Here is a 13,653-nt window from a genome sequence, read left to right as displayed (position 1 = left end):
GAAAATTCATATTCATTTGACTTGCAAAGCCAAATGAACTTTTATTGATATGGAAATTTCGAGTGAAGAAAACAGCACAAGAGATTAGGCTTAGGTTCTTAAAAAGGGATTAACACATACACTGAGATTTGGTCTGTGGGATGATGCATCATGGCTGAGAATGGATATTTGAAAATAGAGCTGAAGACAAGATCTGGGCTTATATCTTAAGCTTTCTAAAGCAACTCTCTTTTAAATATCTCTTTTCTTCCTCCTGCACAGGAGAGCTGTTTACTTCTATAAATAATATGTGAGATATATAATCATTCTAAATGTCACAATTTCATCCAATGTACTCATGTGTGTGAGATGAGACAGAGTAAGATAGACCAAGGGAAAGTGAGAAGACCAATAAAGTGCCTTTATATATTTCCAGCTAAAAAGGCAATACCAAGGTCTGTATTGAATGAGGAGAGAAAGGCCATGTGGGTCAACTGATCTAAAAGAGCTGTAGTAATATGGTCACAGTGTCTTATCTGGGAGAACCACAAAATGTAGAGGAAATTGCTTTGTCTAATATAGAGAACACTTCTTAGCCCATTGTTCTCTGCGTGCTGTGCTTTTATGAACGCGTATGTCCTTTCTCTGGCTTCCAGACTGATGCTGCTCTGATGTATGATGCAGTGCACGTTGTGTCTGTGGCTGTCCAACAGTTTCCCCAGATGACAGTCAGCTCCTTGCAATGCAATCGACACAAACCCTGGCGCTTTGGGACCCGCTTCATGAGTCTAATTAAAGAGGTAAGTGGAGAAAAGACTGAATAAAGACAGTGCAGTTCTCCTAGCACACAATTTTATTTTTTTTAACTGAAACTTCACTTCTTCATGGATCCTTGTTTTATATAATATATGCTACCTAGTTTCCCTTCCCGTCTCTCCTTCCAAGTCCCCCCAACTCCCCTCATTCACACATCCACTTCCCCTCCATTTCCTCTTAAGGAAAAAGCAGCCCTCCAAGAGACAACAGCCAAACAGGGAAAACCAAAATACAAGGAGACAATTAAATACAAAGTATTTTAGTCATGAGTTAGTTGAATATCCATCAACATGTCTGTGATGAGATAAACATGTGAAACCTATGATCCATTAAAAGCTTGACGGATGATGTTAGACTTGTTTTTGAAAATCTGTTTTTCCACATTTTATTTAAGTAGAGATGTAGATGTCTAAAGAACTTTTGTACTTTTGGCAATAAACTATGAGTTGTGCTTTTAACTTGAAAGCCTTTTAAGCTATCATAAATTTAAAGTTAATGTGTGTGGTATAGCTATGTTATCTATGAAACAAAATGTACAATCATTTTACTTATATTTCCTAGTCATATTAGAAATGAATGTGACAGGATGGGGAGTGTAGTTCAGTGGTAGACTGCCTGGTGAGTGCATCTGAGGTGCAAGTTCAATTCCCATCACTTTGAAACACAAAAATAAAAATAATGTATGGATTCACAAAGTAAAAAAAAATTACTTCGTGCTGCATAACAGAGTAATGCTTATGACAATTTGTAATCTCTCTTCTGATTTTGACCAAGCCTGAAGTAGGAAACAGTGTGGTAAAGTACTCATTTATGCATATGGGCGCACACATTTTTGTTCTTTTGCAATTTTCTCTTCTTCCTAAGAAGAAAAGTCCTTTGTTTGCTTAGCATATTCCTCTTGGAAAAAAAAATTAACATGGTCCACTGTTTTAGTCACTAAAACAATCAAAGGCATTGGTCCACTTAAGACTTTTCAATATTGCTAATAGAGTAACCATCTATTTTATCACGGAATAAAAAATGAAGATAGGAATCTCACAATCTTGTTAAATGGATTCCATGCATTTTCCTTCTCTAATGTTTATCGAACTCAGTTAGAGGTCCTGGTTTTCCCTGAAGAACATGATCTTTATTAGTTGCTTCCCATTCTGCATTAACTTCTTGTTTAAAGTACTCAGCACTCCTGAAGCTCTGTGCATAGATCATAGCTCTCAGTGGTGAAAGAATTGATTTTCCTGAACTCAGCATTTGAGCATTATGACTATGGTGTGTGTCAGCTGGCCCTGAAAGAAACAGCGATATGACATTCCCCACTGTATTTATTGTAGAGTGTAATTGAAAGCTTTGTCCACTAAATCACAGTTTTCCCCTTAAGAGGACCAACAGGAGAAATTTCTAGGTTCTCCGTACCAGGAGAGGCTGTTTATCGCAAGCAGCTTCTATGACTCCAAAATACGAGCCCTGCATATTACAATTCCATCATTTTTTCCTTTCTGCTTAGGTTTCTAGGAAGTTTAAAATTGAGTATGTTAGAGAATTTTTATTACTTGCCTGGTTTGGGCTCTTATGATTTTACTTCTCTTTACCTAGTTTCATTTTGCTGTTTTCTATATGTATTCTGATGCATTCTGATTCTTTTATCTGTTGTTACATTATTTTAATTTTTATTTATGATATGAATATTTTTCTTTTGAAGAAATTGGACAAACTCTTTTCTATCTAAAGCAGTTATTACACATTTAAATGAGTTGGATACATATTATAATATGACACAGATAATAACCATGTTTTCTATTTTATTTGAAGTTTAGTAGCTGAAAACTATTTTGAAAGGCCTGAACACTAGTATCAGAAGAAGCAAACAGGATGACTAAAAACTAGTGTAGTAATGATATTCATTTACATGCTCCATTAAAATATTAACCTTAATCTTTTAGGAATCATGTCTTTGGGCTACTAGGGTACAGTATTTCAAGCTTTGCAGTTACATGCATATGCTGATGCATTCAAAACTTAACTGTCATTCCAAGCTATTTCCAGTTGCCTTATAGTAGGAAATATATACATTTTGCTAAATATCAGACAAAACAGGAAAATATTTCTACTTAAACTAAAAACTACCCATATGTTCACCATGGAGGGATTATGTTCTAATTCATTTTTCACTGAGAATATATTTATAGGCATTGTAACTGACAAAATAATTATGAAATATTTTTCTTGTCTTCTTCAGGGAAAGTAAGTGACATTGTTTATTTTTAGGGAAGATTGTTAGTTGAAGAATTATAGCAGACTCTTGTGGACTCCATGTGTTTCCAGAGTAATAAGTTTGTTACTCTTATAAATTTAGGGGATAAACTATAATCTTGAATAATACTGAGTGATATATTCAATAGACCATATAATACACCTTACTAATTTTTCATTGTTAAATGACCTTCAGTATATGAACCACAATCATTAAATATATCTAAGGAAAAGCATAGCAACATACACTGATAATATAAACTAATCATTTATATTCAAACTGCAAAGTTGTCAAAAAGAAAATTAAACCCTTCACATTTCAAGACAAAATACACTTAAAGCATGATTCCATATAATTTATGAGAAGTCAAGAAAGTAGCTTGGTTTCATAGTTATCATGGAAAATATTTCTTGTTAATTATGAGTGTTTGTTTTTGTTTTGTTTTGTTTTTTCAGGCTCACTGGGAAGGTCTCACAGGCAGAATAACATTTAACAAAACCAATGGATTACGGACAGATTTTGATTTGGATGTGATCAGTCTCAAGGAAGAAGGTCTGGAGAAGGTATGTGAGCTCTTCATTTTGAATATTTAATCAATCTATGAAACTTTATAATGTAGAAAGGAAACTTTATAATGTAAAGTAACATTTCATGTTTCTTTAACTTTATTAAGTAATTCCCATATAATTCATCAATATAGTAGTCCATTAACTGACAACTAAAATTTAAGACTAAAGGTTGCCTTTAATTTTTAAAAAGATTTATTTATTTCATTTTTGCATATGTGAATCTTTTTTTCTGCATCTATACATGTGTAACCCATTCATGTCTATTGCCTGTTAAGGTCAGAAGAAGCTGGAGGTACTGAGGAATCCGGCTGCCATTTACTGCTAAGAATCACGTGTAACTATTCTCTATTTAAAATCAGGCTTTAAAATGATAAACACAAAATAAAACAATCAAACAGAAAACAAACCAAAACTACCTCCACAACAACAAAACATTTTTCATGCTGGGTTATATTAAAGTGAAACCTCTAAATTAAAATAAAACACGTAAATTAGGAGGATACATGAACGGAAGGGGTCCCTTTACTTGATTGGCTCCCCTTACTTGATTCTGTGTCTATGGTTCAGGCACTTACTATAACAATACTGATATATTGATAAAGTCTGATAGCATTTGTGATGTATCAATTAGACATTTTCTTATAACTTATTGAAGTACTAAGGTAATCAGATGTTATGATAAGGACTTGAAAAAGCTCTATTATACTGAAATAGTTTTGCCTTAAGATAGTAAAGCAGATTTCATCCAGTAATTGCATGTAGAGTTGAGTTAGGAGAATGTTTTTTTCCAATCTGAAATACCAGCATATATGAATGCGCAAACTACCCAGGAGAAAAGAAAGGTACACATTTCTATTATAGTGCCGTGAAAACAAATGGGCATACATTATGACCAATAGATTGCTTGGGTGGAAAACAATTACTTCCTCCTACTGAGGTCTTCAGACTGTACCATTTGATAACACAATGTAAAGTGGGGAATGCATTTTAAGGAACTGGGATACAAACAGCCATGAGACAGTGACTACTTATTATCTTGTTTCTAAGATGAGAGAGAACATTTCTAGTGTCTAAGTCTAGGATTGATGATAGGCCAATGCCTTCTGGAATGTAATCAAATTATATTTTGAAAATATCTGTCACTAGGATGATCTTTGAGGATAATGATGTTTTCAATATTTTCAAACACCCAGTCTTATATCTGAGTCACAATTAAGAAAAGTGCAAAACTTTCCTCTGTAATTCAAGGGCTTCCAGAAACACCTATATAATATGGGTGCCATGTATAATATATATGATAATCCCACAATGCGAGTAAAGTAAAACTGTGAGTGATATTAGCATGAAATCTCATAACTGGCTTGTATTTACTCCTGAATACTAAGTATTTGTTTTATAAATTAATAATATACAACAATTCTCCTGAAGGCTATTTTATTCAACACCCCAAAACAATAGATGAATATTTACGACAAACCCGAAGAATCACCATATAAGATGCACTTAGAATTAGCCTTTGAGAAATGCAAATCAAAACAACCCTGAGATTTCACCTCACACCAGTGAGAATGGCTAAGATCAAAAACTCAGGTGACAGCAGATGCTGGCGAGGATGTGGAGAAAGAGGAACACTCCTCCATTGTTGGTGGGATTGCAGACTGGTAAAACCATTCTGGAAATCAGTCTGGAGGTTCCTCAGAAAATTGGACATTGAACTGCCTGAGGATCCAGCTATACCTCTCTTGGGCATATACCCAAAAGATGCCTCAACATATAAAAGAGACACGTGCTCCACTATGTTCATCGCAGCCTTATTTATAATAGCCAGAAAATGGAAAGAACCCAAATGCCCTTCAACAGAGGAATGGATACAGAAAATGTGGTACATCTACACAATGGAATATTACTCAGCTATCAAAAACAACGAGTTTATGAAATTCGTAGGCAAATGGTTGGAACTGGAAAATATCATCCTGAGTGAGCTAACCCAATCACAGAAAGACATACATGGTATGCACTCATTGATAAGTGGCTATTAGCCCAAATGCTTGAATTACCCTAGATCCCTAGAACAAACGAAACTCAAAACGGATGATCAAAATGTGAATGCTTCACTCCTTCTTTAAATGAGGAAAAAGAATACCCTTGGCAGGGAAGGGAGAGGCAAAGATTAAAACAGAGACTGAAGGAACACCCATTCAGAGCCTGCCCCACATGTGGCCCATACATATACAGCCACCCAATTAGACAAGATGGATGAAGCAAAGAAGTGCAGACCGACAGGAGCCGGATGTAGATCTCTCCTGAGAGACACAGCCAGAATACAGCAAATACAGAGGCGAATGCCAGCAGCAAACCACTGAACTGAGAATAGGTCCCCTGTTGAAGGAATCAGAGAAAGAACTGGAAGAGCTTGAAGGGGCTCGAGACCCCAAAAGTACAACAATGCCAAGCAACCAGAGCTTCCAGGGACTAAGCCACTACCTAAAGACTATACATGGACTGACCCTGGACTCTGACCCCATAGGTAGCAATGAATATCCTAGTAAGAGCACCAGTGGAAGGGGAAGCCCTGGGTCCTGCTAAGACTGAACCCCCAGTGAACTAGTCCATGGGGGGAGGGCGGCAATGGGGGGAGGGTTGGGAGGGGAACACCCATAAGGAAGGGGAGGGGGGAGGGGGATGTTTGCCTGGAAACCGGGAAAGGGAATAACACTCGAAATGTATATAAGAAATACTCAAGTTAATAAAAAATAAAAATAAAAATAAAAAGAATTAGCCTTTGAATATTGAGAAAATGTTGACTCTTCCTTGATAATTGCTCAGTATGGACAAAGATATTGTACAGGATTTGAGTCAACCATTTTATGTGTATTTATAAAATCACTCCTAATCATACTTGTATCTGTAAAATAGTAAGAATTGAAGTAAAAAGACTAGCTTTAACTCATATACGGGATTTTTATAAACATCATAACTTCAATAATTTTGGCATGAGTTTACAAATTTATTAAAGGTTAAAATTATTCTAAATAGAATTAAAACATATAGAGTCAGTAACAAAAAACATTCACTTAACCTTTAGCAATGTGACCATGTCAAAGACTGACATAATATCATTGTTATGTCTTTAAAGAAAATTGAAGGAACCCCAGGGCAAACAAGAAAGACATTCATTGTGAGGGTAAAGTTAGGGAGTCAGAATAAAAATAGTAGCAAATGAGAGAATTAATTGTAGAATGGTATTGATTCCACATTGCTTACAATATAGAGAGGTTTCAGACAATTAGCAAATGCCTGCATTCAGAAACAATTTGGCTCAAATCCGTCTGCAGTCATGTATATTCATAAGCAATATTTTAATCTCTCTACAACAGTGTCTCTAATTCTATCTGGGGCAATAGCAGTTGCAATATATGAAGACTAATTCATCTTACTGATTTGCCTCTTTTGTAAACAATATAATCAACCTACAAATGAAACAGCTGAGTTTTGACCTTGATGCGTTGAGAATGTCCAATAGATAATCCAGAAAGCATTAATTCTATACTCAATTTTATGATGATAGAATCTGTGAAATTCATTATTTTACCCAGCCTATGTTTTCCAATTACTCATCTCAGAAAAAGTTAATATGAAGAATTTTTTAGCAGAAATAATTAAGAATATCAAGTATGTAAAATAATATGCTAGAAGAATTTTTACAGAGACAGAGTTTGGTGATTTTAACATTCTTAGTTCTGTTTTACCATGTGGATGGGAGAAATAAAGAAAACATGTAAAAGTATTTGTTACTTCACTTGATCCTCATCACATAAGATTACATAAAGGAATATATAAGTATTAAATAAATCAGATATTTTGATCAAATTTGGCTACAACAGCAATGAGAGGTGTAATGTGTTAGCTATTTATTTATAGCAAGGATATGGACAGACATGATAAACATTTCCATGTGCTTCTTAGGCCTTTGGAACTGGTTTGTGACAGGAATGTGAATTGCTTTTGGAACTTTAGGCTAATATGCTATATAGAGAGCCTGATAGAACATCACTGGGCAATTTTGATGGGTTATGATGCAAAGGTAAATGTGGATAATAGAGTTCTTTCTGACTCATGGGCTCTCAGAGAGAAACATGAACTCAATCGGGAACTAAGATAGGATATCTGGCTGCCTCCTGTTTATGTTCTGAGAAGTTCGGTGAGACTTTAAAATATTCTAATTCAATTAGTTGAAGAAATATCTAGATAGAACAATCTACTTACAGCTCTTATCCAGATTCTCAAGATGAGAAAAGTGTAGTGACACAGACCACAGAGCAATGAGAGTTGAGTCTTCTTAGTCTTTGGGAACTGTCATAATTTATCATGATTCCCAGATGCTGGATATGGACTTGTAGAACTGGATGTTTTCTCCCACTAGGTTTCTTACCTTGAATTTCAGAAAAACAGAATCATAAATTGTATAGGAACTGTTTGAGATTATTCAGAGTTTAAAGCTGAAATGAATCGTTTTCTATTTTTTTTTTGTTTGTTTTGAAACAGATCTCATGTGTAGGAGAGACTGGCCTCAATCTCCACTCTGTAGCAGAGAAAGACACTGAACTTCTGATCTTGCTGCCTTCCTCTTCTGAGTTCTTAAAAGCATACGTTATAATGCTAAACTTATGTGGTTCTGTAGACCAAACCTGAAGCTTTATGTATACTAGTCAATCATTTCCCAAATGAGGCCTATCTCCAACCCTAATCACATTTTTTATTATGAGATTCTCAGTGCAAACTTGTGGTGTTTAAAGCTGACAGTTTGACAGGGCCTAGAACCACCTTTGGAGAGATTCTTAGAATGACATTTGTGGTATGTTCTGGAAGGCTTTGATGAAAGTAGGCATCACTATACATTGGGCTTCATTCCCAGCCTAAAAAATAGAGGAGAAAGTAGGCTGAAACACAACATTCTCTTTGCATCCTGGCTGGATTCAATGTGACTAGGTATATCATGTTCCAATTGCCAAATTTTCCCACTATGATCAACTGAACCTCAAACTGTGAGCCAACATTAACCATTGATTTCTTAAGTTACTAATTGTTAAGTAGCATGAGCAAAGTAACTAATACATTTTAATAACTTCTGAAACATGAGATTAATTAGAATATTTTGCTGGAAAAATAAACCTGCACTTCTTAGGTTTGCAATAATTTAGAAGATAATCCAGAAATAACAAATAAGTTCTCATTAAAGAGAAAGAGAAGTATAGTGTGTTATCTTCAGTTCACTGAGCACAAATAACTACAAATTAAGATAAATCCATCACATCTTCCCAGCTATTTTACAGAGGAATTGATTAGAATGCTGTGTGATTGATAGGAGACCAAAAAAAGATAACCAATACCACCTCTCTTAATGTATCTATAGATGGCACCTTCCTCCAAGCAGAGCAGAGGACATTGGGTACCACTATTATACAGATAATTTTTTTTTTTGCAAATACAGTAATGATACCGTCCTCAAAGCATCTCAGTTCTTATCCTTAGATTCCACCCATCAGACCACAACAGCCAGAAAGGTGATTCTCAAAACGTGTTAGTCATACTGTTGTTTACACCAGTGTTTTTCATGACTCCTTTGTGGTCATTTATCAAATATCCTGCCTATCACATATTTATATTATTATTCATAACAGTAGCAAAATTACAGTTACGAAGTAGAATCAAAGTAATTAAATGCTTGGGTCACCACAACTCAAGGAAAGGAATTAAAGGGTCGTGGTATTAGGAAAGTTGAGAACTAGTGATTTAAACACTTGTAGCTTTTCTCACACAAAGCATTTACTTCAGTGTCTGAGGAAGAGTTATCTTTTGAAATTGGAAACACAAGGTGATGTCTAAAAGTAGATTTTGTGACCCCTAATGATAACACTTCAAATATATGACTTTAATGTTCATTGAAGATATAGAAACATTGGTTTTTTTATACATTTTTCTTCTTTATGGCAATGAACAAAATTACCATATCTTTTTACTTTTTTATTTTTAATTATCTATACAGAATTCCAGCTACTGTTCTTAAACAGACATCAGAGGCAGACAGAGGGTTGGAATGTTATATTTAGTGAAGGAGAAATGTTCTAGTGTACCTTGATTAGAGGTTGCTACCATAAGAAATCAGGAAAATAGTTAGCTAGAAATGAACATCTTGGATGTTGTTTACAGGCTTATTAGACATTTTTTTGACTCACTCAAAAGTTGTAAGACTGTCAGCACATTGGGAAGCTGTCATTTATAGAATTTTATGGAATGGATGATGAACATTCTCAGAAGACCATTACATATGTTATATGATTTCTACAATGATTGCTTAAGAAGTCCTGGGTCAAAATATCATAAATATTTTGATATTGTTTATTTGCATGTTCAGTGTGGAAATAGAATTCCTTTAGTCACTTAGAGAGAGAAAAAAATCTTAAAATTGCCAGGTGACAGAAAATTGGATTGATGAAGAAATAGTGTAAGTCTTCAAGCTTAATGAAATGATGTCCATTGTCAGAGAAAATGAAATTAGAATATGAACAATTAAAAGTAGTTTAGTGCTAACTTACATTGCTCTCTGAAGTGTTTCTGTGAGTTTGGAAAGACCATTTTCAGATGAAAGAACATATGTCTGGTGACACAAATAGGTATACACTTTTTTAAAATCAGTTTTAAATATTATTTGAAAGAATTTCATTTATATCAAAATTTTTGGAAGGCTTTACACAAAACAAGTTTTGGCAGAGCAGATGAACCACAAGCACAAGACATCTTTCTGTCTTAAACTGAACAAAGTAGTTACCACTATTAGGAAAACACTCATTTTTATCTAATGCAAAATCAATTGTCAGAAGCTCTAATCAAGTAATAAAGTAACTTAGTTCTAGCATATGACTATTTTTATTAATATTTCTTCTGTGATGACAACATCATGTGTTTTCCAAGGTAATTTCTTATTATACATTATTAGTTTTTCAGAAAGAGAACAATTGCCTGTAATTTGGGCTACAAAGTATATTTGAACTCTATTCTTCTTCAAACAGCAATTTTTCTCTCTGATTAACCTCATAATAGTATACACATGCAAGCACACACACACCAAGGAAAAGACCTTCATACTTCTCCAACTTTAGGATGTATATTGTTAAAATTGAATTTATCTTATTAATATATATCATCAAAATTAAATTTGTATATTAATACTATACTGATTATGAAAAGTAAAAGGGTGCAAGCCGAACACTTATTTCGCCAGCTATTGGATGACAGGGTGTGGAAATGTTGGGCAAAATGAAAATTTACAGTGTCAATCATGGTTTCATAATGAAAACATTTTTCTTTTTTATTGAATATTTTCTTGTTTACTTTTCAAATGTTATCCCCTTTCCAAGTGTCCTGTCCATAAACCCCCTATCCCATCCCCCTCCCTTTTTCTATAGGGGTGTTCTCCCACACATCCACCCACCCCTTCTTGCCTCCCTGCCCTGACATTCCCCTATACTGGGAGATCCAGCCTTGGCAGGACCAAGGTCTTCTCCTCCCATTGGTGCCCAACAAGACCATCCTCTGCTACATATGCAGCTGGAGTCATGGGTCTGTCCATGTGTACTCTTTGGATGATGTTTTAGTCCCTGGTAGCTCTGGTTGGTTGGTATTTTTGCTCTTATGGGGTTGCAAACCCCTTCAGTTCCTTCAATCTTTCTCTAACTCCTCCAATGGGTGCCCAGTACTCAGTTCAATGGTTGGCTGTGAGCATCTACCTCTGTGTTTCTCCTGCTCTGGCAGAGCTTATCAGGAGACAGCTATATCAGGCTCCTGTCAGCATGTACTTCTTGGCATCAGCAATATTGCCTGGGTTTGGTGGCTATATGTATATGGGCTGGATCCCCAGGTGGGGCAGGCTCTGGATGGCCTTTCTTTCAGTCTCTACTCCAAACTTTGCATCTGTATTTCCTTGTATGAATATTTTTATTCCCCTTTTTGAGAAGACCTGAAGCATCCCCACTTTGGTCGTCCTTCCTTTTGAGATTCATATGGTCTATGAATGTTATCTTGGGTAATCCAGGCTTTTGGGCTAATATCCACTTATCAGGGAATGCATACCATGTATGTGTTTTGTGATTGGTTTACCTCACAAAAGATATTTTCTATTTCCACCCATTTGCTTAAGAATTTCATAAAGTCATTGTTTTTAGTAGCTGAGTAGTACTCCATTGTGTAAATGTACCACATTTTCTGTATCCATTCCTCTGTTGAGGGATATCTGGGTTCCTTCCAGCTTCTGGCTATTATAAATGAGGCTGCGATGAACATAGTAGAACATGTGTCCTTGTTATATGTTGGAATATCTTTTTGGTGTAAGCCCAGGGGCTATATCTGGGTCCTCAGGTAGCACTAGTCCAATTTTCTGAGGACCCAACAAACTGATTTCCAGAGTGGTTTTATCCACTTGCAATCTCACCAAAAATGGAGGAGTGTTCCTCTTTCTCCATATTCTTGTCAGCATCTGTTGTCACCTGAGGTTTTTTTTTTTTAACTTAACCATTCTGACTGTTGCGAGGTGGAAATCAGGGTTGTTTTGATTGGCATTTCCCTGAGAATTAAAGATATTGAACATTTCTTTAGGTGCTTCTCAGCCATTCAGTATTCCTCAGTTGAGAATTCTTTCTTTAGCTCTGTATGCCATTTTTAATAGAGTTATTTGATTCTCTGGAGTTTTTCAATTCTTTGTATATATTGGATAATAGCTCTCAGTTGAATATGGGATTGGTAAAGATCTTTTCCAAATATGTAGGTTGTCTTTTTGTTCTAATGATGGTGTCCTTTGTCTTACATAAACTTTGCAATTTTGTGAAACCCTGTTTGTCTATTCTTGATCGTAGAGCATAAGCCATTGGTGTTCTGTTCAGGAAATTTTCCTGTTTGCTCATTTGTTTGAGGCTCTTCCCCACTTTTTCTTCTATTAGTTTGAGTGTATCTGGTTTGAGGTATAGGGCCTTGGTACACTTGGACATAAGAATGGGTTGATTTGCATTGTTCCACATGCCTACCATGCTGACCGCCAGTTGAGCCAGCACTATTTGTAAAATGCTATTTTCCCCCCATGGGATGGATTTAGCTCCTTTGTCAAAAATGAAGTGACCATAGGTGTGTGGGTTCATTTCTGGAATTTCAATTCTAGTTCATTGATCTACCTGACTGCCTCTGTACCCATAACATAATATTTTTTTCCACTATTGCTCTGTTATACACCTTCATGTCAGGGATGGTGATTTCCAAATAAGTTCTTTTATTGTTGAGAATAGTTTTTGCTATCCTGTCTTTTTGTTATTCCAAATGAATTTGCAAATTGTCCTTCCTAACTCAATGAAGAATTGAGTTAGAATTTTGATGAGGATTGCATTGAATCTGTGGATTGTTTTTGGTAAAATGGCCAGTTTTACTATATTAATCCTGCCAATCCATGAGCATGAGAGATCTTTCCATCTTCTGTGATCTTCTTCAATTTCTTTCTTCAGAGACTTGAAGTTCTTGTCATACAGAGCTTTATCTGGCTTGATTAAAGTCACACCGAGGTATTTTTATTATTTCTGACTATTGTGAAGGGTATCCTTTCCCTAATTTCTTTCTCCTTTGAGTAGAGGAAGGCTACTGATTTGTTTGAGTTAATTTTATACACAGCCACTTTGTTGAAGTTGTTTATCAGGTATAGGAGTTCTCTGGTGGAATTTTTGGGGTCACTTATGTATACTACCATATCACCTGCAAATAGTGATATTTTGACTTCTTTCTTTCCAATGTGTATCCCTTTGAACTCCTTTTGTTGTTTGATTGCTCTGGCAAGGACTTTTAGTACTATATTGAATAGGTAGAGAGAGAGTCAGGAGTCTTGTCTAGTCCCTAATTTTAATGGGATTGCTTCAAGTTTCTCTCCATTTAGTTTGATGTTGGCTACTGGTTTGCTTTGTGTTGCTTTTATTATATTTAGGTATGCGCCTTGAATTCCTGATCTTT

At 35.4% G+C, this 13,653-nt stretch overlaps 1 protein-coding gene across 4 annotated transcripts in view; it reads left to right on the top strand.

Annotated features, from left to right (window-relative positions):
• The window catches only part of Grik2 (glutamate ionotropic receptor kainate type subunit 2), a 698,850-nt gene that overhangs the window by 403,697 nt on the left and 281,500 nt on the right, over positions 1–13,653 (top strand). For all 4 annotated transcript variants that reach the window (XM_087598251.1, XM_087598252.1, NM_019309.2 and 1 more), the window contains 2 exon segments: positions 636–779; positions 3,499–3,606. In XM_087598251.1, coding sequence (XP_087454377.1) covers positions 636–779; positions 3,499–3,606 — 252 coding nt within the window.

This window comes from Rattus norvegicus, chromosome 20 (genome assembly GCF_021556685.1).
Source record: "Rattus norvegicus strain SHRSP/BbbUtx chromosome 20, alternate assembly SHRSP_T2T, whole genome shotgun sequence".
Lineage (NCBI taxonomy): Eukaryota > Metazoa > Chordata > Mammalia > Rodentia > Muridae > Rattus > Rattus norvegicus.
This window is presented reverse-complemented; position numbering and strand designations above follow the sequence as displayed.